Raw genomic sequence first — 23865 nt, forward strand, 5'->3', positions numbered from 1 at the left:
CTAAGATCATAGATGCAAAAATCCTAAATAAAATATTAGCAAACTGAATTAAACTATACATTAAGAAGATTATACACCCTTATCAGGATCACTGCATTCCAGGGATGCTAGGAGGGTTCAACATACACAAATCAATAAATGTAATATACCATATGAATAGAATCACATGATCATTTCAACAGATGCAGAAAAGGCCTTCAGTGAAATTCAACAACCCTTCATAATAAAAACCCAGAAAAAAACTAGGAATAGAAGTAATTTACCTCAATATCATAAAGACTACCTATAGCAAGCCTAAAGCCAATAAGAAGGCATTGCAATTTCAAGTTATACTACAAAGTCATAACAATGAAAATAGTACCATACTAGCAAAAAACTGACAATGTGAACCAGTGGAACAGACTAGAAGACACAGAGACAAACCCACACAGATATACTCATCTGAGTCTTGATAATGGTGCCAAAAAACATACCTTGGAGAAAAGACAGCCTCTTTTAACAAGTGGTGTAAGGAACCCTGGATATCCCTTTAGAGAAGTATGAAACTCAATTCCTCTCATTCTGTACAAAAGTAAACTCAAAATGGATCAAAGACCCAACTATAAGACCAGAAACTTTCCAACTGTTAGAAGAAAATGTAGAGGAAATACTCCTACATACAGGCACAGGCAAAAACTTCCTGAATTAGATCTCTGTAATGTGAAATAAGAGAAAGCACAGATGATTTGGCCTCTAATTTAAAACCTTCTTCACAGCAAATGAAATAATTTTAACAGAATGAGGAGACAACTGACAGAACGAGAGAAAATATTCATTAGCTACCCTTCCAACAAAGGACAAATATCCAGAATATATAAAGAGGTCCCAAAATTCAACATCAAAAAACCAAATATCCCAACAAATACAAGGACATATGAACTGAATAGATACTACTCAAAAGAAGTACAAATGGCCAACAAATATATGAAAAAAATGTTCAGCATCTTTGGCCATCAGGCAAATGCAAATCAAAACCAGATGAGATTCCATTTTTCTCCAATTAGAATGCAGATCATTAAGAATACAAATAACAATAAATGTTGGTGCAGATGCATGAAAAAAGGAACTCTTTTACGTGACCTGTAGAAACATAAATCAGTAAAGCCACTATGGAAGTCAATATTTAGGTTCCTCAAAATTCTAAAAATAAATTTGTCATATGATCCAGCTATACCACTCCTTGGTATTTATCCGAAAGAATTAAAGTCAGCATATTTTAAAGACACATGCATACCTATGTTTATTGCAGCACAATTCACAATAGTCAAGTTATGATAGCCCTGAGTGCACATTAACAGAGAATGGGTAAAGAAAATGTGGCACATAACATACAATAGACATTTATTCAGTGATAAAAGAGGACAAAATCTATCACATGCAGGAAAATGGATGGAACTGGAAACTATAATTTGGAGCAACATAGTCACCTGGAGAGAGAAGTACTGTATGTTTTCTCTCATATGTGGAAGTGAGGGAACAGAGAAACAGAGAAAAGAAGGGACTCTATGAAATTAGAAGAGAGACCAGTAGGGTAGAGGAAGGGGATAAGGCTGAGGGAGGTATTAGGGTGTGAAGATCAATTTTTTTGTGTGTGTGTATGCACAAATATGCCACAATGAAACCCACCATTCTGTATAATGAAAACACACACACACACATACTCTCACTCACTTACACATTAGCCCCTTCACCCTTAGTATTTTTGTAAGCCTCTTTTGTAGCCTCCAAAATTACCATGAAAATGATTGAAACCTCTTCACCCTGTCTCCCAGGTATTATTTTTATGTAAAGGTTAGAAATTTTTTTCTGTAAAGAACAATCCGTCAAGGGTCTACAAGTCCTGCCGCATCTACTCTGCTGTTGTTCAAAACCAGCTTAGGCAATAGCAGATGAATGGGTATGGTGACATTTGACTCATGGATTTAGTATGTCTGCAGTGGTGCACCCAAATGAAACATTTTCTTACAGAACGATGAATAATATAAGAAGAATAATTTTGGGCCTCAAAGACAGGTAGAACATCTTTTAGCATAAACATTGTGTTTGCCTGGATATTACCCTGTACTCTAAACATACCTACACGGTTTGCTTTCGTACCCTGAGATATTTATTAAGAAAGGATAATCTGAAGTCCAGAACATAAAATATCTTTGTAGATATATGATACGTAAAGAGGAAGTGACATTACCTTGTATTATAAGAACCCAACTCCCAAATAAAAATGACTCTTGGACAATAAGCATGCCTCCAACATATGGAATATTAAAGGACAATAAGTTCTCCCTGGCAGTGATTACAGCAATTAAAAGTTACATTTTCGTATCTAGTATAAGGATGAAATCGTCCAATATTTTTCTTTGAAGCAAGTAATGTGGTTGGTGAAGACTGAGAAAATAGATTATCAGGTGAGCTTTCTGTACAGGTGACTGGATCCAAAATGCGTAGAACCTAAGGAAAACGAGAGGTAATATTAGACGTATGTAGTATGAACTATAAAAGCCTTTCATTTCACTGATGTATGACTACCTATGAAGTTCCAGTTCACTAATATGGAATTCCTATAAAAATCACATCTGAAGGATGAATTTGAGAACTTATCCCCCCGCAACCATATATTTAACAAAAATTCCTAGTTATTATTAATTACACTAAGTTACATGTTTTTTTAAGAATGATAAAATTAATGCTCTTTTATGAATACTGACAGGAATAAAAACAGAAAATGAGCTTACATCAATTCTACTTTGTGAAGTCAATTTTTATCTTTAAGTAAATGGTGCTCACTATGTCTTCTTTAATCTTTCATTCAACTACTTATAATCAAGATTTTGCTTTTCATTCTTTTATCAAATGCTATTTTGCAGTATGATTAGTTTTTATTTGTAAAATAAATGCTTTTCATTTTTTTTCCCAACTTACATGCAATAGTTTGTGTTAACAATCATGTTTTCATTTCTTGGGTTCCATAATACTATCTCTCCCTATTCTTCGCTCTGACTTTTCCTATTTAGTCTCCTTTACTGATAATCAAAGCAGAAACTTTTGGATTGAAAATATTTCTCTAACATGTTTATAAGGATAAAGATAACACGTCTGGCTCACAGTTCTTCTATCTCTTGTTCATATTCTCCCAATAATCATCACATGATGAATATGAGTTATGTTTCAAAGTAGGTAGGCAATGCAATTGGAAGGAAATTGTGAAAGCAACCAGAGAAAAGTCCTTCTCTCTGGAGGGCTTATTCAAGGGAGCTTACAAGAATTGCTGAAGAGGCCCATTTCCCTGCTCTGATGTTGTCCAGAAGATTGTCTTATCCTTCTAAGTTACCACCACACCCACACCAGCGCTACTTTAAGAATATCCCAGCATCACTTAAAAGCCATCATTCTATTTTAGGACATCTATTTTTCAAATAAACTGTGCTTTTTCAATTTAGTTTTTGAGATCTTTCCATTTTACACAACCTAGTTAAATATAAGATAACAAGCAAAGAAGAGAGGCTTAAAGTTACTTATAAATTTGGAGGGGAAAATAAAGTTTCCAAATCCCCTATATATGTTGTTACATTATGGATCTTTAGAGAGAAACAAAATGCTTAGGAAATTCAACAGGAGACTGAGACATCAGAATGGATAGAAATGTTTCTGGATGTTAGGCTAAAAGTGACAAGGATTGATTTTTAAGCATTGTCCCTTTCAAAGATCATGCTATACACAGTGTGGAAGATGGGAAAAGAAGGAGGCATTAGGGCAGACAAGGGAAAAAGACAGAAACGTAAATCACTGCAATTATCTGATTAAAAAATAATGGCAACTGGCCTCTCTCCACTATAGAGGGATGTGCCTTTATTTGTTAGTTCTGACAAATAAACTCTCGTGTGTATCTTTGGGGGGAAAAAAATAATGGCAACTTGAGGTAATGGGGCTGAAAGGTTCAAGAAATCCTAAGTTAGAAATGTTATCAGTTTTGTTAAATGGGAAAATGTGATGGAATAAAGGACTAAGAGAACAAGGGAATCTTGATCAAGCCCTGAGAATCCCCAATATTCTGAAATAGAATGGTCAGATAAAAGAAAACACAGGAAATTGTAGCATAGGAAAAAAACAAGGGAAGAAGGTACTTTTAAAAAAGAGGGAGTGGTCCATTACTCCAAATGTTCCTGGTAGCAACCAAGTATGCATTGACATAATTTCCCAACAAATAGTAGAAAAGAGGCAACAATATTTTTGATAAAGGTGATAAGTATAGTTCTAGGCACTGATTCATTCAGTAAATAGTTGAGTCCCTACTATGTACAACAGATTCCACACCTTGAGGAAACAAAGACATATTCCCTACCCCTTAAGCAGCTCATGGTTTGGGATAAGGAAGGAGAATCAAACAAATATAAGCTAATGAAGAGCTAGTGCAATGGAAGCCTGCAGAATGACATCTAGAGTTGCCGGTGAGACTTAGAGAAAACTGACTCATCCAGGTGGTGCAGAAGCTGGGCAACAGGTCAGGTGCTGGGAAGCAGTCTAGGGAGATGGGAACACAAGGGTAAGTATGTGGAATGAGAAATGGTCAACACTGCTAGAATGTGAAGTGCAGAGTGGTAGGGGCACCTGTGAAATGATCTGTGAGAAGGAGGGATGAAAAAAAGATTACAAAAATTCTTCTCTAGTATATGAAAAATTTAGATTCAATAATGAAGGAGATTGGCAGCTGTATGATTATTGTATTGGCATTTAAAAAACAACCCTCTGGGAAAGTAGCTCAAGATGGCCTGGAGGCAGGTTTAAAAAAAAAAAAAAAAAAGCCAGGGATACTGACACAGCCGAGGGTATAAGTCAGGAGCTGGAACTTGGGAGCAGGGCAGGTGTAGGGGTGTGTGTGTGTGTGTGTGTGTGTGTGTAAATCAGAAGGAACTAAGAAGATGGTAAAATTAACAGGAATGGAGCCTGAAGGAAAAAAATAAAAATCATGGCTACCATTAGTTGAGAAATTGCTGTATGTCAGAAACTGTTATGGCCTTTAAATGCATTATTTTATGGAATCCTGAAAATACCATATACAATAGGGACAGTTACTAAGATATGGAATATAGGAAAGAAGGTTATTTTTCTTCTTTTTAGGGGGGTATACAAATGCAAAAGCTAGGAGAAAAGAGGCTGTTCCGTTTTTAGCTGTCTGTATAATGAGCAGAAATGTGCAGATGCAGAGAACGTCTATAAAGAAGAGCTCAGAAAGAGTAATGTCACAGAAGTTAAGGGAGATTGAAGGAAAAAAATGCTTAATTGGGTAAAATATGATCATAAAATAAGCATTCATGACCTGTGTAAGAGTACTTTTTAAGTATAGTGAGGCTGGGAGTCTTCAACACTTTGAAGTGGATAGCTTGTGAGGACAAACAGGCTGTGAAGGGAGGTGATGAGGCCATACCCAGGGCCTACTGAGAGAGACTTGTCTTTTAGATGGATGACACCTGGGCATATTCTTAACTGAAAAGGAAAGAGTCAACAGAGAGAGAAGGGATAACTGTTCATGGATCTGATGTGCCTAGAGAGCGACTATGCTTGGGGCAGAGGGGGAATACCTTTCCCTCGGAAAGAAATTGAGTATAATGCTGGTCATCATACATGTAGGTTTCCAGACATCAACTGGGACTCTGGGGCAGTTTTCTGCCCATACTCTCTCCTTCTTCTGTGAATCAGGAACCAAAGTCATCTGGTGAATGTGAGGTAGTAGTCTGATGGGTACTGAAACAAAGAAGGCAAACAGCCAAACTGACAAAAGACTGGGTTCTGAGTATACCTGGGGAGGACAAGGGAACAAGGCCCTTGAAAATGAAGTCTAGGTAAGCCAGGGAAGGAAGAGAAGTTGGGGCTGTGAGCTGATAAGATGAAAAAAATGTAGTTATCAAGAGAATAAAAATAATGATGTGATCAAGAAACAGGTAGTAAAAATGGAAGAATCAGAGTTAGAAAGAAATTGGAGTCACAGATCAGAGAGAAAGATGTTAAAGATTTTAATAATGGAAGAGTTCTAGTGAATAACAAGGTCTAACATGAGGACCTGGAGTTGGGTACTAAAGTTATAAGGTAAACTTTGCTGTCACCCAGAACTGTAAGATCATAGTATTTGATAGGTCACCTGCATGGGCCCTGAATTCATCCAGAACTGTAGGTATTTGGTCTACATTATTTGAATCTGTATTATTCAGCACTTTCCCAGCTTTTATGTGGGAATTATATAATTTCTTAGATCAGAAGTAACCTACTTAACTCACTAATGATTACTAAATTAAAAAACTGGACCTCTTTCAAAACAATTACATTTTTTTTCTCCTCAAAATACAGTAGTTATGGTAGGGAAAATTAAAGCTCAGAGGAGAAAATAATTGTCTCCATGATCACAAGCTCATTAGTATGAAAATCAGGCTTAGATCCCGTACTTCCCAACTCCCAATGCCAACTACTTCCATTATAACATGTTGCTTTTCAGTAAGGGTATAGGTAAAATTCCAGAGATCATAATAGAAATGCCACAGATCATGAAACTATTTTACCTTTTCAGCCATTTTTTCAGCTGGGGAGCTGCAGAATTCAACTGTTGACGGTATCTTTTTCTGACTGCCAATGCCAACATTCCCCAGAAGATGAGAATTTAATGCTTTTGCTAAATTGTGATTTGTTAATGCAAGTTCTGCTGTGCTCTGAGGTTGTGCACTGGGGGAGTAGGTCTGCTCTCTTCCCCACTGTAAGGAGACCAAGAGCTCCTCCAAAAATCTGCATAAGATACACATAAACTCTGAACATTAGTGAGAAGACAATATATAAAAATCCCCAATAATAAGTAAATGAGAAACATATTTCTGAAATCATACACTGTCTTTCTCCTGTATCTCTCTCTCTCCAAGTTCAATAAACCAGGAAGTCTGGTCAAATAAATTAACAACAAAAAGCATCTGTCAATCTGAAAATCACTCAAAAAATAGTACATTTTTAGTTATTATACTTTAGTACAGGAGCTACTGATTTGTGCATCTATGGGTTTTCTTTTTTGGTGAGTTTACACTGATTTTGAATGCTAAACCAACCAATAATACCTGAGCTAGTTTGTCATAATGTACAAATCTTTTTCTATACTATTGCATTTGATTCACTAAATCTCTGTTAAGGATTTTTACATCTATGTTCCTTAGAGGTATTGGTCTATAGTCTATAGTTTTTTTGTTATGTCTTTGGTTTTGGTATTAAGATAATGGGAGTCTCATAAAATGAGTTAGAAATTTTTCCTTTCTCCTTTACACTTGAATTTGTGTAAACTTTATTTCTTTCTTAGATGTTTACTAGTATTTACTAGTGAATCCAATTAGACCCAGAATTTCCCTTATTTCCTTACTAGATGGTTTTTAACTATAAATGCATACCTAGTAGATTAGGACTATTTAGGTAATATATTTTTTCCTTTTTTTGCAGTTCTGGGGATCAATATATATATGTTCTAGAGTTACCTTTAATAGTCTATTTCATCTACATTACTGAATTTATTGCCATAGAGTTGTAATCATCTTTTATGATTTTTTTTCATGTCTATATAACCTGCAGGGTCATTCCTAACATTTAATGTGAATCTTCTCTTTTTACCATAATTAAACTTGCTAGAGGTTTCTTAAGTTTTTCTTTTTTTGAATATTTATTCTTGAAGTTTTATGTGGACACAATATCTTTATTTTACATTTACGTGGTGCTGAGGATGGAATCCAGAGCCTTGTGCATGCTAGGCAAGCATTCTACCACTGAGCCACAACCTCAGTGCCCTTAAGTTTTTCTTTTCAAAGAACTAACATTTGGCTTTTAAATGTACTTTAGCTTTCATCCTTATTGTATTCTTTCTTCTGCTTACTTTGGGTTTAATTTTTTGAGGGAGATGAGACCTTTCTTCTTTTCCAAAATAAGCATTTAAGGCTATGCATTTTCCTCTAAACACTGCATTAGCTGCCTCCCACGAATTTTGATATTTTGACATAGTAGGCTTTGTTCTTTTAATCACAAATACAATTTACTCTTTGACACTTACTGATTCTGTTGTTAATAATTCAATTATATATAGTGCAAGGAGCTTATTTTTAAGTAAGACTTTTTTTTTTTTTTTTTTTAAAGACTACCAACTTGAGTAGTTCTGGATACGGATTTGAAAACAAACTCTAATCCTATAGAAAGTCTTCAAAAAGATTACCTTCCATTGGAAAGACAGGTATATTCCTTGACTTCTAACAAGAGTTATATTAAACTACAAAACTATCATTCAAATCAGCTTTTAATTCCATATGTTTTTTCTATTACTGGTATAAATAATCATTTCCCTAATTAAGAACAGATGAAGAAGCATGTCTATATTTTAGGCCTCCTACCTCCCAAGACATCTATTTTAAAGTGCTACTTAAAGTATATGTTCAGTAAGTTATCAAATGTAGACACATTTAAAAAAAAAAACAAACAAAAAAAACCTTTCACAGCAACAAAAACTTCAGGAGTTCAGGAGAAACTAGAAGAGTTCAGTATGTAAACAAGCTCCGTACTTCTTGGTAGCTATCATTTCTTGACGAAACTGCTCCCGTTCACTCAGGAGATCTTGTATAGCACTTTGTGCATCACGATTGTGACGCTGTAAAACTGCTCTGGAGCTGGTTAACTCATCTGCCATTACCCTGGAACAGATTAAAATTTCACATATAAATTCTCTGATAATAAAACTGTAAAGAAAAATTAACATACTGCTTTGTAACTGGCATTTTCAAAAACAAAGAAGATTTAACATAGTCAAGCTGTCTTGTTTTAAAATTTCCACTAAAAAAATTTAAAAATGTTTATGAGCTTAGAGCTCATTAAAGGGATTCAGTTAAAATATTTGTAAAATGACAAAGGAAACACTTAATTTTTCTGTACAATAACTTTTGAATTTACCCCAATCTTATTCCAGATTAATCATATTTGAAAAATAAATAAAACATTTTTAAATACAGAAAAATTTAAAGAGGAAGATAAAAATGAGTTATTTTTTATTACTCAATTATAATTTGCCCTTAGAAAAATACAGAAAAATAGAAAGGTTTCTATAAGATGAAAACTAAGTCTTTCCTCTTGCCTAGCATGACCATCCTTCTTTTATATGTAACATAAAAGTTTCTTACACATTTTTACCAAAAATCATGTATATTTCAACATAAAACACAGTTTAAAAAATGGGATTATTTAATACAAAGTTACCATACCTTGCTTTTTTAACTTAATAATTTTGGAGCTTTTTCCACATGAGCACATGTAACACTATCTTATTCCCAGTTTTCTATTTTTGTGGCACTGGGGATTGAACCCAGGGCTTTGCACATGCACTGAGCTATAACCCTAGCCTTTTTTAAAGTTTTACTTTTGAGACTTGAGTTTCACTAAGTTGTCCAGGCTGGCCTCAACTTGTGATCGCTGGCCTCAACTTGTGATCCTACTGCCTTAGCCTCCTGAGTGGTTTGATTATTGGCCCAACTCATTTCCAGTTTTGAAGAACCAACTTCATGTTTTCTAGTGATTGTAAATACATTTTATTTGACCAACTCTACTGATGAAACTGAAGCAAATTTTAAAAATATAGTTCCAGCTGAAAATTTAACACTAAAATTTAAAGTTTCAGACCATCTTATTACTGAATTCCTTAAAAGGAAAACAATTTTGACATTAATAGGTTAAATCAACTAAAATATCAATAATTTTTATTGTCTTTAGACTGTGATCATAGGTGTTGATCAGGATGTTAAGAAAGTTACAAACTGCAATAACCTGTATGACATATGCATGATTTGCCTCTTAAACTGTTTAATAAGAACTATGTTTCAATTTAGGTCAATACTAGTAAATTCATTTCTTCAAATAGCATACTATACTAGCACAACTAGAAAACAAATAAATGAAGAACTTTAAGAGAACAATCAAGTACTAGAAAGTCTGAGAAATATTAGTACGTGAAAAAATATGTGGTTCTTAAAGTATAACGTGGAAACCTTTGGGTATTTTGTGAAAATTTTCTAGATGATTCAATTTAAATCAGTAATTGTTAAACATATAAAGTCCTTTTCTAAGCATTAGAAATACAGAGATGAATAACATCAGATCTTGTCCCCAGTAACTCAAAGTTGACAGGGATAAACAAAGAGTCAATAGATATATAGCAGAGTTTCCCAACCAGTCCAGACACCTAGATTTGGACCTGGTTTATTACCTGTTAGACAGTAGCCTCATGAAGTATGCCATAAAAATGTTGTAATTTTTTTTTACTTATGATGGAAAGAAAAAGGTTGGGAAGCTCTCTTATATAGACAAAAGAACTATGAGAACAGAACATGGACAGTGTCCTCTTAGGCAGTGGGAACAATATTAGAGTTCTCCAGATAGAAGGTGGAAAAAAAAATGTAGTTTTGTCTTTTTTAGTTTTAATATTTACCAGATATCTGAATTTACAGGTTTGTTTTAATCTTAAACCCTGCAAGAGAAGCGATTTCCAGACTGAGAAAGGATCCTTCTATTATTTTCCCATTCAGGGAGATTGTGTGAAAGCCACATATTAAATGATGTATGAAGTACATTTTTTTCTCAGAAATTTTTGTACTATAATCTACTTTCTTGTATTATGGTTTGAAAACCTGATAACAAAAACTAGTAAATGAAATACTATTTAGAATAGAAAATACCTGCTTGCGAGGAATTTACTACGCCATACATCACACTGTATGGACATTCGTTCTAACTGTTCGGAGAGTTGAGCTGTGTTTCGACCTAGGGCTTCATTTTCTAAAATAAGCTGATTCTTTTCACGGGCTAGACGTTCAAAGTGATACTGAAGATCATCCCCCACAGAAGCCACCAACAACTTTTTTAACTCACGATTTACCTAGAAGAACATAACAAATACAATAAGCTCAAAGAAATGTCACAGATTTTTTTTTTTTTTGAGAGAGAGAAAGAGAGAGAGAGAGAGAGAGAGAGAGAGAGAGAAAGAGAGAGAGAGAATTTTGTAATATTTATTTTTCAGTTTTTGGTGGGCACAACATCTTTATTTGATTTTTATGTGGTGCTGAGGATCGAACCCAGTGCCCCATGCATGCCAGGTGAACGCGCTACCGCTTGAGCCACATCCCCAGCCCACAGACTTTTTAATATAACAAAATTAAAACAAATAAACAACCCATGTTTAAAATGTTTTAAAAAATTGATATTATATATTAACATGCATGATGTATACAGCATTATCTCTATCTTTACATGTAGAAATGTGGTTATAAACTGAGCCTCTATTATAAAGTACAACTCAGCAGGAAAATAAACTGCTTCCAGTCAACATAAAGGAAATGCAATCAGAAAATTAAACCAATACATTTTGTCCCCAAATGTGAGAGTATATTTTATGTGGATTTTACTTCAACATTTATAAGTTTATCTCTTTGTGTCCTAAGACTTTTAAGAATTTAAGAAAAAGGAAGTAATATAGAATGTCAATAAGCATAATCTTTACATTGCTATTGAAAAAAGCAAAACAATTAAAACAAATGTCCAATAGGTATTGATGCAGCCATTGAAGAACACTATTACCAATAATAATTAGAATGTTGTGACAAGGAAAATAATGACTGAAAAAAATGTGGGTTACAAGACAAAATAAATTCAATATGTGTAGTTTTGAAGCCATATCTCGATAGTGTAGTTATGGGTGGTACCATTTTCATTGTGTTTTTCTCTAGTGTAAAAATTGTTTATTATTTACCAGATATCTGAGTTCAATTTTGATGTGGTCTTAAACATTGTAGGAGTGATTCTGAAGGAGAGGTTCCTTATATCATTTCTCTACTTCAGGAGACTGTAGGACCATCAATAGGAGAAAGAGCTATATATTCAATACTATATAAAGTACTCTGACAAACTCTTAGATACTAAGATCTAATAAGAATGTACTACTTTTGTACTTAGAAATTGGTTAAAGACATATTTAAAATATATTATTACCAGGTGTGGTAGTGCACGCCTGTAATCCCAGCGACTCAGGAGACTGAGGCAGGAGAACTGCAAGTTCCAGGTCTGCCTCAGAAATTCAGCATGGCCCCTAAGCAACTTAGTGACACCCTGTCTTAAAATAAAAAATGAAAAAGGGCTGGGAGTGTGGCTCAGTGGGGATATGATTCAGTCCCCTCCCCCCAAATTTATAAATATATATATATACGTTTGTGTTTATATATTAAATATATTATGTGTTTTTAAATTACACATGTTTATGTGTATTATTAAACACATTAATACAGTTGGACTACAATCATTATGGTGTCACGAGACTAGTATCTGGCAAAAAAGACACAGTCCAATAGAGAAACAAGGGAGAGTTAAGGCAATTTTACTAAGATGTAAAGATCACAGCAACACCATCAAGCACTATAGATTGATTTGGTCACCCTTTGGTTTGGCACTTTATAACTGTAACCTACCTTTACAACCTACTTTTATAAGCACCTCACATATCCATCCTTCACTAGGCTTAGTATAAGTTCCCAATAACAACTCTCTAGAAGCCCTCAGAGAGAATGAGAAATATAAGAGGAAAAATTTTAAAGAAATGATAACCTATGATAAATGACATTTCCACGAAGAAACGTAGTTTCCTATCCAGGCTTAGAAGGTTCAGGTGTAAAAAGTTGCCCCCCATTCAAGTGATTCAGGCCAATCTTACCTCTGTCTGTACTCGGAGCTGGTTTGAAAGACCTTCCTTGTCTTGTAGTAACCTTCTTTCAGAGTTCTTGAGCTTTTCCAATACAATCTTCACCTCCGAGAGTTCCTTTCTAGGTTCTATAACTCCTTCAGGCTGACCATGAAATTCTCCTCTATGATATGCTAGAGATTTAACCTTTCCATTTTTGTTGGGGATATCATGAGTTATAGCAGTTTTGGGAACACGTATTCTTATAGCTTCTACCTCCACTGCCTTTTCAGAGAGAATCTTTCCCAGCTGAAGAACTCCTGGGTTCTCTGAAGGAGCTGATTTCTTCCGTGGACTCTGAAGGATGTGATGCTTTATGGACTGGACTCCAGAGGTGGTTTCAATAGATGTAGGTGGCTCTTCTGTTTCCATTCCATCTCCTGCTCCTCGGATTGGGGTTGAAGTAAGGGTGACTAAGAAAGGAGAAACAAAACTAGAATTACTAGAAAGAAATGCTAAGGAAATGCCAAGACTGCTTTTTTTTTACATTCAAACTTAGTGGCACTACAAATTTTTTTTAAAAAGAAAAACATTCAGAGTAAAAAGTAATTTTCCAAACAACCATTTGTCAAGGAATTGAGTTTTCCAGGCTCAAACTGTCTAAGAAGATGCAAGACAACTGGAATCACAACATTTGATTTGGACTTCTTCTTAATATGATCCTAGGTCAATAATTTTTTTTGTTTTTGGTGCTGGGGATCTAGATAAATAATTTAATTCTCCATTAATCTCTATATCCTGATATGCAAAACGGAAATTAAGAAAGATATTATAAGGTGTAGTAAGAAAGAATGTAATAAGATCAAGTGCTTGGCACATGGTAGATGATAATTTTAGTTAAATATAAAATAAGTATCAGCTTTACATGTACACATTTACAAACCATTTATGTACCTCAAAACAAATTCAAGTTTTTTTGTGACCTCCTGGCAAAGAATGCTTTGCACAAGGGTAAAGAAAAACATGTTAAATTGGAGAACTGATTAGGCAAAGACTGAGTCATATTTTTAAACCTAAGGATTTAAGTGTTGCTTACAGAAGTTGAAACATTGTACTGACAGATTAAACTTCTACAGAACTCACTTTCACCATACCATATTCCAATTATTTTACTGGTGTTCTGTTTCTTCCAGTGGCTGTCAACTTATTTTTAGGTATATTATATTCCCCATGAAGTACGTGTACACAATACTCAATACACACATGAGTAATAACAAATTTATGACGAAAAAGATATGAATGAGAATAAGGAAAGGGTAGAGGACAAGCACACAGGTCAGCAACTCTGATGGTTATAGGTAGCGAACATGGTGCTGAGTGCCTTATAGAGTTTAGACATTCTGAGGCAGTGCTGACCACTTCATTGGGAAGAAGTACTATCTAATTTAGGAGACAGGATATTCACCTAAAAAGACAAAATGAGTATTGGAAATATAGATCAGTGGTAGAGCCTGTGCTTAACATCCATGAGGTCCTGGATTAATTCCTTATTACCACAAAAAGGAAATAAAAAATGTATTAAAGGGTAGGGGCTAAGTGAAAGAGTGCTTGCCTAGCATGTGTGAGGCCCTGGGTTCAATACTCAGCACCACATAAAAATAAATAAAATAAAGGTATTGTGTCCAACTACAACTAAAAAATAAATATTTTTAAAAAATGTATTACAGGGTAACGTATAGTGAGGTGCAATAAAGGTATATTTTGATAGAAATTTTATTTCTACAAAAACATTAAAAAGTCAATCATGAATTACTGATTGCTCTTTAGTGACTTCATTACTGTTTAGCCAAATCTCATATTCGTGTGTGTATAAATTATGTAAATAACATATAGTAATGTTATATATTCAATATATAAATAATAACTAATATAAATAATGTAATCTCCTAAGACAAAGACCTGAAACAGAATTCTTAGTAAGAAAAAAAAGCACAAGTATGTCCTTAGTTTTGATTATTACTAAATAAAATATCTTACTATATCAAATATAAATCACACTTCACTGTAACGAAACTCATTGAGTTTGGTAAGAGCAATAATAAGGTCTTACTAACATTAAACCTCTTTGGAGTTTCTGATGTCCAAAGCCACATTGAGAGAGAGATAATTTGTGAACATTCCAAACTGAAGCAGACTGTCTTGTCACCCTCTTTCTTAGAATTACGGCCCTGAAATGGAGTTCTCTGGCCAAAGCACCATAAAAAAGGTAAGCATTCTTGGGGCAATGTTAAGAAAGTTCAAAAGTTACCTGCCAAGGTGTTTTAAGCAAAGGAAATATCTAACCAGAATAACTTCCTGAGGTTTCTTTGTTAGGTCTACTTTTACTGAACTCAGTTTTCTTCCTCTTCCAAATTTCATTACACAGATACAAAAACTACTAAATAGAACAGATTGTCTTCACACACAGTCACACATCTTTGGTTTCTATTACTATTTTTAAAATATACATTACTAAAGATATTAACAAGAATAAATTTACCTATGTTATCATCACTATAAAATACTTATTATTTCAAACTACTTTGGTATTTTTATAATCATAATAAATCGTAATCATAATAATAAGTTTAACATTATTTTTCTGTTTTGCTATAATCTTCATATTTTTCATTTTATGGCTATAATATAGGGCTTCATGTTTATATTAGAATTCACTTATTATATTGTTGGATACTTGCTTTTATCAATTTTTCACTATAATAAATAGTGTTATTATATAATGGTTTAGTGAACATTTTCATGCCTCAACCTCTCGACTTCTGGATTCTTTCTTCTTTCTTTCCTTCTTTTTTGAGACAACCTATTACTATATTATGAGGGTTAGCCCTGAACTTCTGAGTTTAACCAATTCTCCTGCCTGACCCTACAACACAGAGGATTATAGGAATGCACCACCATAACTGACTTGTACTTATTTCTTTCAAATAAATTACCAATAATGGGTCTGGTGAAGATCTGTATTGCCAAACTGTCTTCCAAAATCAATCTATAATCTATTAGTCTATTCCTTATGTTCTTATTTAGTTTTACTTTTTTGACATGCTCAATCCTATGATTTAATACAATTCTTAAAAGTAAGTGTTTAGAACGGTTTTTGGCACAATAAGCACTCATTAAATATTAGGGCCTACTGTGATCATCATTATTCTTCTTTAAAGAAATTCCTGACAAACTTTGGGGGTCTTAGGAATTTCATGTTACATTAGAGGGGAGGGAGAAAGAAATCTGGGATGGACTTAATGTGCTCTATTCATAAAATATGTATACTAGAATAAAATAGTGCCAATTCAATATGAAATATAAACACATTTGGGATCTTTGAGACTGACTGGAATTTCAAAAAGATAAGCAAGTGAGCATTTCAGAAAGTGAGATAAAGGATCTGTATATTATTTAAAACATGCTGTAGGTTATTAGCACTCACTAGAATATCCACTGAACTACTTTAAAAATAAAAAACTATTCTCATGTTCTTAAAATCTGGTTTTGTCTTAACTTTACTTAATGTGAATTTTATTTTATTAATAAGACATTCTGGCATTCGAGAACTTAGAATCAACTATTTATTAAGGATTAATAAAAACAACAAGAAAAAGATTACGAGAGCCATGGCACTCAGGCCCACTGAGGATGAAGATACGACAAGCAGGTGTAACACTCTGACCACAGGTGAATAGGATTTCTATGCAAGTCAGAACAGTTTTTTTTTTTTTTTTGTGGTACCAGGGATTGAACTCAGGGGCACACAACCACTGAGCCACATCCCCAACCCTATTTTGTATTTTATTTAGAGACAGGGTTTCACTGAGTTGCTTAGCATCTCATTTTTGCTGAGTCTGGCTTTGAACTCATGATCCTCCTGCCTCAGCCTCCCAAGCCGCTGGGATTACAGGTGTGTGCCACTGCGCCTGGCTAAATTTATTCTTAACTTTATTTGAATTGTTCTACTCACTCAAGGTTTATGAATATCAAGGTTGTGCTACGTTATCACATGGCAGCTCTGTCTCACAACTGATTCTAGCTAAAATGCAAGGGCAAGCTGGCAATGAGAGCCAGGGCTTGACATTTTCTCATCTGGTAGCTTACCGTTCATAATTCTATTTTCCCTGTGACACACAGAGATGCCTTTATTACATATGTACTGGCACAATCTAGGGCACATTCATGAGCAATTACCTTCTCTTAAGACCCTATAGTACCACCTCCATAATTATGAGTGATGTTTGAATAAAGCAAAACACCATCCCTTGCTTTTCGGCACTCTTTGAGGGGAATCAACAAGACCACCACTATGGTACTCACCAACACTACCTCCACCTGTGATCACTTACCAGCGAACTAAATCATATCTAAAGTTCATGCCTCACTCTTATTGCCTCACTCTTTTTGGTGAAATATAAGGACATAAGAAATAAGGTTGCTAGTCTAACATTCTAGAGTAGAGGTTGGCAAAATTTTTTGTAAAGGGCCAGAGAATAAATATTTCAGGCTTTGTGAATTAGGAAGTAAAAAGCAAGGATTCTAGTTAGGTATGTAACACAAAAGAGAAAAAGCAATGATTGTTGATGAAATTCAAACTATAATGATTATGGAATAGAGTTGGTACTATATGAAAACAGCAGGAATCTTTTTACTTAGGATAACATCTGATTTATGTGGAACTCAAAGTTACTGTTCCCTATCATCAGTCTGATCACAACCATTTTCAAGGAGGCCCAAGAGCCACATTTGCCAATCCTTGCTCCAGAATATTTAGGCAAAAAGTATGATTTTACAATCTGTCATTGAAAAATACTGTCATTTATTCATAACATTGTGAATCTACAGAGAAAGATAATAAAAAAAAACACAACAAACAAACAAACAAACAAACAAAGTCAGCAGGGAGAGAAGGAACACCAGACTGCATCAAAATTTAAGTCCCCCCTGCCATCAGACCCTGAGTCAGAATAATGTAAACGTCCCCATTGCTATTGTTTAAACTTGGATAAATCACTCAACTACACCCTCTTCCCATCCCCTGGAGCTTTCAGAAAAGGGAAATACTACAGTGTTTTAGGATAATTTGTTTCTCTTGCAGACTAAACTACTGAAAGCTCCTTAGGGTAGAAATGTTTCCTATTTTTTATATCACTAGCTACAGAAATGGAGCTTGGCACGGAGACAATGAGTAAGTGCTAATGAAGCTTATCAATCTTTTACACACATCTGGAAGATTTCAGGTGTATGTTCAATAACTAATTTCTTTAAAAAGTGCTTATGTTTTTCCTTTACGCTGAACCATTAATTCCTAACTCAGTTACAGTCTGACAGATTTTTCCTTTAGAAAAGCTCTAGCAGCAATGATATATCACTCTAATGATGTCAGTATTGCTCATATGTCTTCCGAGAGGAAGTTCTAGTATGATACCAAACAACCAATGATCAAGAACATAACCACGTTTCTCACCTGAGGCAGGTACAGGATATGCAGACAACTGACAAGGTCAAACCTAAGTACACTTCTTCTCAGGCCATGCAATACAAGTAACTTTTGTTCACTGTTAGCATTATATTAAGTAGGAATAGCACTAGTAGTTGGATTGTCTTCCTTATTAAATAATTAAGATCAAATGAAATAAAGTATATGAAAGTGCTGTTTTATAACTCTAATCCTCATTACAAATAACAATAAAAATAACAGTTTCATAGGCACTGCAATAACAAGCTTTTAATCACTAATCATAATTTTTGCTAAATGCCATGCTAGTTGTTTTCACATTAGTTATCATTTTAATTGCTTTTCTTTCCCATTTATTCCCAGTTTATTACTCTGATTAGTCTTTGATTACTTATTCTAATACTTTTAAGCTGTTTTAGTGACTTGTGAAAAGAACAGTTGTTGCATCTAGCTACATTAAATTCAATTAAGTACTTAGTAGTGTGACCTTTCTTTGTTGTTTCCTGAACATATCTGAATCCTTTTTTTTCTTTTATTTTTTTAAAATTGTTTTTAGTTGTCAATGTACCTTTATTTTATTTATATGTGGTGCTGAGACTCGAACCCAGTGCCTCACACATGCTAGGCAAGTGCTGAACCACTAAGCTACTATATCCCTTTTTAAGAACTGAAATAAATAGAGTTTGCTACTGGAAATATGCTTCCTGAAAAGTTTGCTTCTAGAAAACTGCTTCCTATCTCTTATTAAAGGCTCTGACAGGAAGAACTTGACTCTATTCCCAAAATGAGCTGGGTTAGGAGTTTACTTTGGGACATGTCAAGATTGTTGTCTATTCTAACAAAAAATAATTGTTGTCTATAAAATTCTAAATCTCAAGAGGAGAGATCTGAGCTACTGATAAATTTGGAAGTTGTTCTTACAGATAATTAATCATAGAAGCTCTGAGAGTAGAAGAGAAAAAGAGCTGAAAAACACTGATATTTAAAACATAAACCAGAGAGGAGTTTGAAAAATAGAGAAGATACTGCTATAGCAGCAATATCCAAAAGAATTTTGGCAATGATAGAAATATCATAGTTACCAGCCACATTTGGTTACTAAGTACTTGGAGCCTGTGATGGTTTAGATATGAGCTATCTCCCAAATGCTCATGTGTGAGACAATGCAAGAAAGTTTAGTAGTGAAATGATTATGAGACTTTTAACCTAATCAGTGTATTAATCCCTTGATAGGAATTGAGTAGTAACTTTAAACAGGTAGCACATGGCTAGAGGGGGTAGGTCATTGGGGGTGTGCCTTTGGGGTATATATTTCTGTACCTGGAGAATAAAGCTATCTCTTTCTTTCTCTTTCTCTGCTTCCTGGTTCCATGTTATAACCTGTTTTCCTCTGCCACACCTTCCACCATGATGTGCTTCCTCACCTCTGGTCGACAGCAATGGGGTCAGCTATCTACGGACTGAGACCTCAATTGTTCTGGTCAGGTCTTTTGGTACAGCAGGGAAAAAAAAAAAAAAAAGCTGACTAAAACAGTTGCAACTAATATGACTGAGAACTAAATGTTGATTTTCAAAAAATATTAATTTAAATTCAAATAGTCACATGTGTGGTTACTGTTTTGGGCAGTAAAGAGCAGACTGACAACACAGTGGTAGCTTGGAAGTCATGGAAAGAAAGAATTTCAAAAGGTAGGGAATGGGGCCGAGGTTGTGGCTCAGTAGCAGTGCACTTGCCTTGCACATGTGAGGCACTGGGTTTGATCCTTAGCACCACATAAAAATAAATAAACAAAATAAAAATATTTAAAAAGGTAGGGAATGATTAAGAATATTACAAGCAAAGCAGGACTATAAGCTGACTAGTGAACACGGCAAGTGCTATAGGTAGAACTGTATCCCTCAAATACTTACGCTGAAGTCCTAACCTCAGTACCTCAGAATGAGGCCTTATTTGGAAAAAGGATCATGCAAATATAGTTAAGATGAAATCATACAGGAGTAGGGTGGGTCACTTATCCAATACGACTGCTGCCGTTATAAAAGGGGAAAGTTGGATACAGAAAAATGCACATGGAGAGAACACCACGGAGAGAACACCATGTAAACCGAGGTCGGAAAAGCCAAGGAGCACCAAAGAGTGTCAGCAAACCCCAAGGAGAGGAACCCAGATCTTTTCCTAATGCCTACTCAGAGTGTAGCCTTGCTGGTAGACTTTATTTTTGTTTATTTAAATCCTGATCTTCTAGTGGATAGGTAATACATTGTTCAAGTCAGTTTTGCTACACTAAACTTTTAAAAGTAAGTAATCATCCAACAAATACCACCTAATGATGTTAAGATTTATCTGAAGCACTGAAATATAAAAGTTGAATTACTAATTAAACATGAAGAGATCTGAAACACAAATGATTCTCAAGGCATCTATGAGATTTACTCAACTGGCTGAAACATTCCTTCATATCACAAATTTCATGTCTTAAAAACAGGTATCATCAAAAGTAAGGACACTTACCTTTGGTTTCTAAACTTTTAAGAGTAGTCATTTTTTTTTTCTTTAATGAAAATGTATTTCAAGACTTCCACTGGGAAAAAAACCTAAAAACGTATACACAGAAGAGAGTTAAAATGATATCACATAAACACAGTTGATAAGTGCCTGTAGTTAAAAATGTGTATTTCAGTTACTTCTGCTTTTAGAACCCATGCACTTAGGGAAATATTCTCCACATTCCCTTCTCACAGGTGATAAAAAAATTCGGCATAGTTTACTTTAGATGCCGTTTTACCATCCTCACCAGTACAGTCTAAACTGCCAGAGGTGTGTCTTGAATTTTGGAAACGCTTAAGTTACTGCAAGAGCTTTTATACCACTGATAGGACAACAGGAATTTTAAAGTACTTATTCCCCCAGGAGACACAAAGCGCATCCGTTTACACGTTTAAGAAGCAACGAAAGTACTACTCAAGATAATTCAGTTTGCCCTTTTTTTGGTAAGACAGTCAAAATGGTGCAGTTCCTAAGGGCAAAGATGCACACCGCGCCTCCAGCCACGTCCGCACAGGCTCCCGGGACTACCCCGGGCTCGCGGGGCCCTCAACGCGGCGGACGGCAGGCTCGATGACAGCCGGCGTGGCCACGCCAGGCCACCGGCGGGACCCGACGCGAAGCAGCGCGGAGGACCCTGACCGGCTTCCCAACTGGGCGGGCTCGTTCTCGCCGGCGGCCCCGGCTCTGGACGCAGGAGACCCTCAACCGCAGGCCGGCCCGGGAGGTCGACCCCCGTTCCTCCCGCGACCGAGAACCCCGCGCCCTCCCATAGTTACCTAAGCCGGCTCAGGAACCTGCGCCGAGACCCTTCTTTCCCGACTCCGGGCGGCCCCACGTCGCAGGCCGTGGGCTCCGCGTCACCAGCTCGCTCGACCGGCTCCCCTCCCACCTGACGCGCCCCGGGCCTTCCGTACTCCGGGGCGCCCCGCCCGCCACTTCCGGTTACTCAGGGTTTCGTTTCCGGAAGGCTTTTCCAGAAGAGAAAGACAGTACTCTGTGGTGCGCTTAAACTCGAGAGATATTGAAAATACAGTGTAACACCTCTGTAAGCGAGAAGTGCACCGGAGCATATTTAAAAGTAAAACATAGCAATATTTGGAGCCTAGCCGCTTACTAGCTTGAACTTCCGGGTCATCTGTCAATCGAACAAAAGTGCGGACGGAGGAAAGAAGAAGGCGCGTTCGTTGCCCTGGCGACACCTGAAGGGGCAGGCCCACCCGCTGCTTGGGCGGAACTGAGGTCTCCGGGCTTCCAGCGCGGGGCCCGGATGGGCGGGGCTCTGTCGCCGGAGTAACCGGTTGGCGGCCTCGGTGATGCTGTGTTCCTGTCGCCACGGCCGGTTTTCGTCCTGAGATCCTGTAGCCATGGTGAGTGCGGGGAAGCCAGAAGAATGGCTCCAGGGTCGCGTTTGGCAGCGTCCCCAGCCGGCCCGGCACCTTCGCGCCGTGGGCTGTGCCCCGAATCCGACCGCGGCCCTGCGCAGGGTCTCGACTACTGCTGCGCGCAGTGAAGGGCGAGGGCAGGCGCTCCCAGAAGGCCGCCGGTGCCAGGGCTTTCCTCACCCGGTGGCTGCGTGACTCTGATGGCCCCTAGATGCAGCTTGCGCTCCTGGGTGGCGCGCCTCCCAGGCCAGGAAGCCCCCCCCCCCCCCACCAACGGGTGCACGTGCCCGGCACTCTTCTAGTCAGCCCACCACCTTCTAGGTGTGTCTAGGAATCATTTGGAAAGCTCCTGAGAATGAACAGGAATGGGGTTCCTGTGTGCATTTAAAATATATATATTCTAATTTGTTACACATGACAACAGAATGCATTTCAATTCATTGTTCACAATTGCAGCACAACTTGTTATTTCTCTGGTTGTACACAAAGTAGAGTGGCACCAAAAGTGCAGTCGAATATGTTCCTATGGTAATGATGTCCATCTCATTCTACCATCTTTCCTGCCACCTTTGGTTTTCTGGATTGGCTTTCTTTGCTTAGCATGATATTCTCCAACTCCATCCATTTACCTGCAAATGCCATAATTTTTATTCTCTAATGCTGAGTAGTATTCTGTTTTGTATACACCACAGTTTCTAAATCCATTCATCCATTGAAGGGCATCTAAGTTGCTTCCATAGTTTAGCTGTGAATTGAGCTGCTATGAACATTGATGTGGCTGTGTTACTACAGTATGCTGTTTTGAAGTCTTTGGAGTATAAACTGAGGAGTGGGATAACTGGGTCAAATGGTGGTTCCATTCCCAGTTTACTGAGGAATCTCCACACTGCTTTCCAGATTGGTTACTCCAATTTGCAATTCTACCAGCAATGTAAGAGTGTGCCTTTTTCCTCAAATCTTCGCCAACACTAATTGTTGCTTGTATTCTTGTTAACTGCCATTCTGACTAGGGTGAGATGAAATCTTAGAGTAGTTTTCATTTGCATTTCTCTAATTACTGGAGATGTTGAACATTTTTTCATATATTTGTTGATCGATTGTATTTCTTCTGAGAAGTGTCTGTTCGGCTCCTTGGCCCATTTATTATTATTATTTTTTTTAGTGTTAAGTTTTTTGAGTTCTTTATATATCCTGGAGATAATGCTGTGACATACGTGTGGCAAAAATTTGCTCCCAAAATGTGGACTCTCTCTTCACCTCTTTATTTCTTTTACCAAGAAGAAGCTTTTTAGTATGAGTCCATCCCATTTATTGTTTCTTGATTTTATTTCTTGTGCTTTAGGAGTCTTGTTAAGGAAGTTGGGGCTAATCCAATATGATGAGGATTTAGGATCTACTGTTTGTTGTATTAGGCATAGGGTTTCTGGTCTAATACTTAGGTTCTTGATCCACTTTGAGTTGAGTTTTCTGCAGGTGAGTGGGGTTAATTTCATTTTGCTGCATATGGATTTCCAGTTCTCCCAGCACTATTTGTTGAAGAGGCTATCTTTTCTCCAAGGTATGTTTTTGGTGTCTTTGCCTAGTATGAGATAACTGTATTCATATAAGTTTGTCTCTGTGTCTTCTGTTCTATACCATTGTTCTACATGTCTGCTTTGGTGCCAATACCATGCTTTGCAGT

General features: G+C 36.4%; 2 protein-coding genes across 5 annotated transcripts in view; one reads left to right on the forward strand and one right to left on the reverse strand.

Moving 5' to 3' along the window:
* Positions 1-2207: 2207 nt before the first annotated feature.
* On the reverse strand, positions 2208-21991 carry Blzf1 (basic leucine zipper nuclear factor 1). Of its 2 annotated transcripts, none has more exons than XM_077105080.1 (7): positions 21917-21991; positions 20767-20849; positions 12788-13227; positions 10764-10963; positions 8604-8732; positions 6588-6807; positions 2208-2487 (listed from the first exon to the last, which is right to left on the reverse strand). In XM_077105080.1, the coding sequence occupies exons 2-7, from the start codon at positions 20795-20797 to the stop codon at positions 2302-2304; spliced, it is 1206 nt and encodes a 401-aa protein (XP_076961195.1). In that variant the 5' UTR covers positions 20798-20849; positions 21917-21991; the 3' UTR covers positions 2208-2301. The 2 variants fall into 2 exon arrangements, with proteins under 2 accessions (XP_076961195.1, XP_076729238.2); XM_076873123.2 differs by lacking the exon at positions 21917-21991 and adding an exon at positions 21579-21733.
* Positions 21760-23865, forward strand: part of Nme7 (NME/NM23 family member 7) — a 181895-nt gene continuing 179789 nt past the window's right edge. For all 3 annotated transcript variants that reach the window (XM_076873124.2, XM_076873126.2, XM_076873127.2), the window contains exon 1: positions 21760-22169. In XM_076873124.2, coding sequence (XP_076729239.1) covers positions 22167-22169 — 3 coding nt within the window. In that variant the 5' untranslated portion in view covers positions 21760-22166. The remainder of the gene's footprint in view (positions 22170-23865) is intronic.

The sequence above is a fragment of the Callospermophilus lateralis genome, chromosome 13, assembly GCF_048772815.1.
Source record: "Callospermophilus lateralis isolate mCalLat2 chromosome 13, mCalLat2.hap1, whole genome shotgun sequence".
Classification (NCBI taxonomy): domain Eukaryota; kingdom Metazoa; phylum Chordata; class Mammalia; order Rodentia; family Sciuridae; genus Callospermophilus; species Callospermophilus lateralis.

What these genes read in the sequence shown, in the direction of transcription:
- Blzf1 (XM_077105080.1), bottom strand. Translation starts at nt 20,797, where the DNA reads ATGACTACTCTTAAAAGTTTAGAAACCAAAG. An exon ending in AGCTCCGAGTACAGACAGAG is followed by an intron (nt 10,964 to 12,787) that starts GTAAGATTGGCC and finishes ATGTTCTTCTAG; the next exon opens with GTAAATCGTGAGTTAAAAAA. An exon ending in GAAATGATAGCTACCAAGAA is followed by an intron (nt 6,808 to 8,603) that starts GTACGGAGCTTG and finishes TATCTTATGCAG; the next exon opens with ATTTTTGGAGGAGCTCTTGG.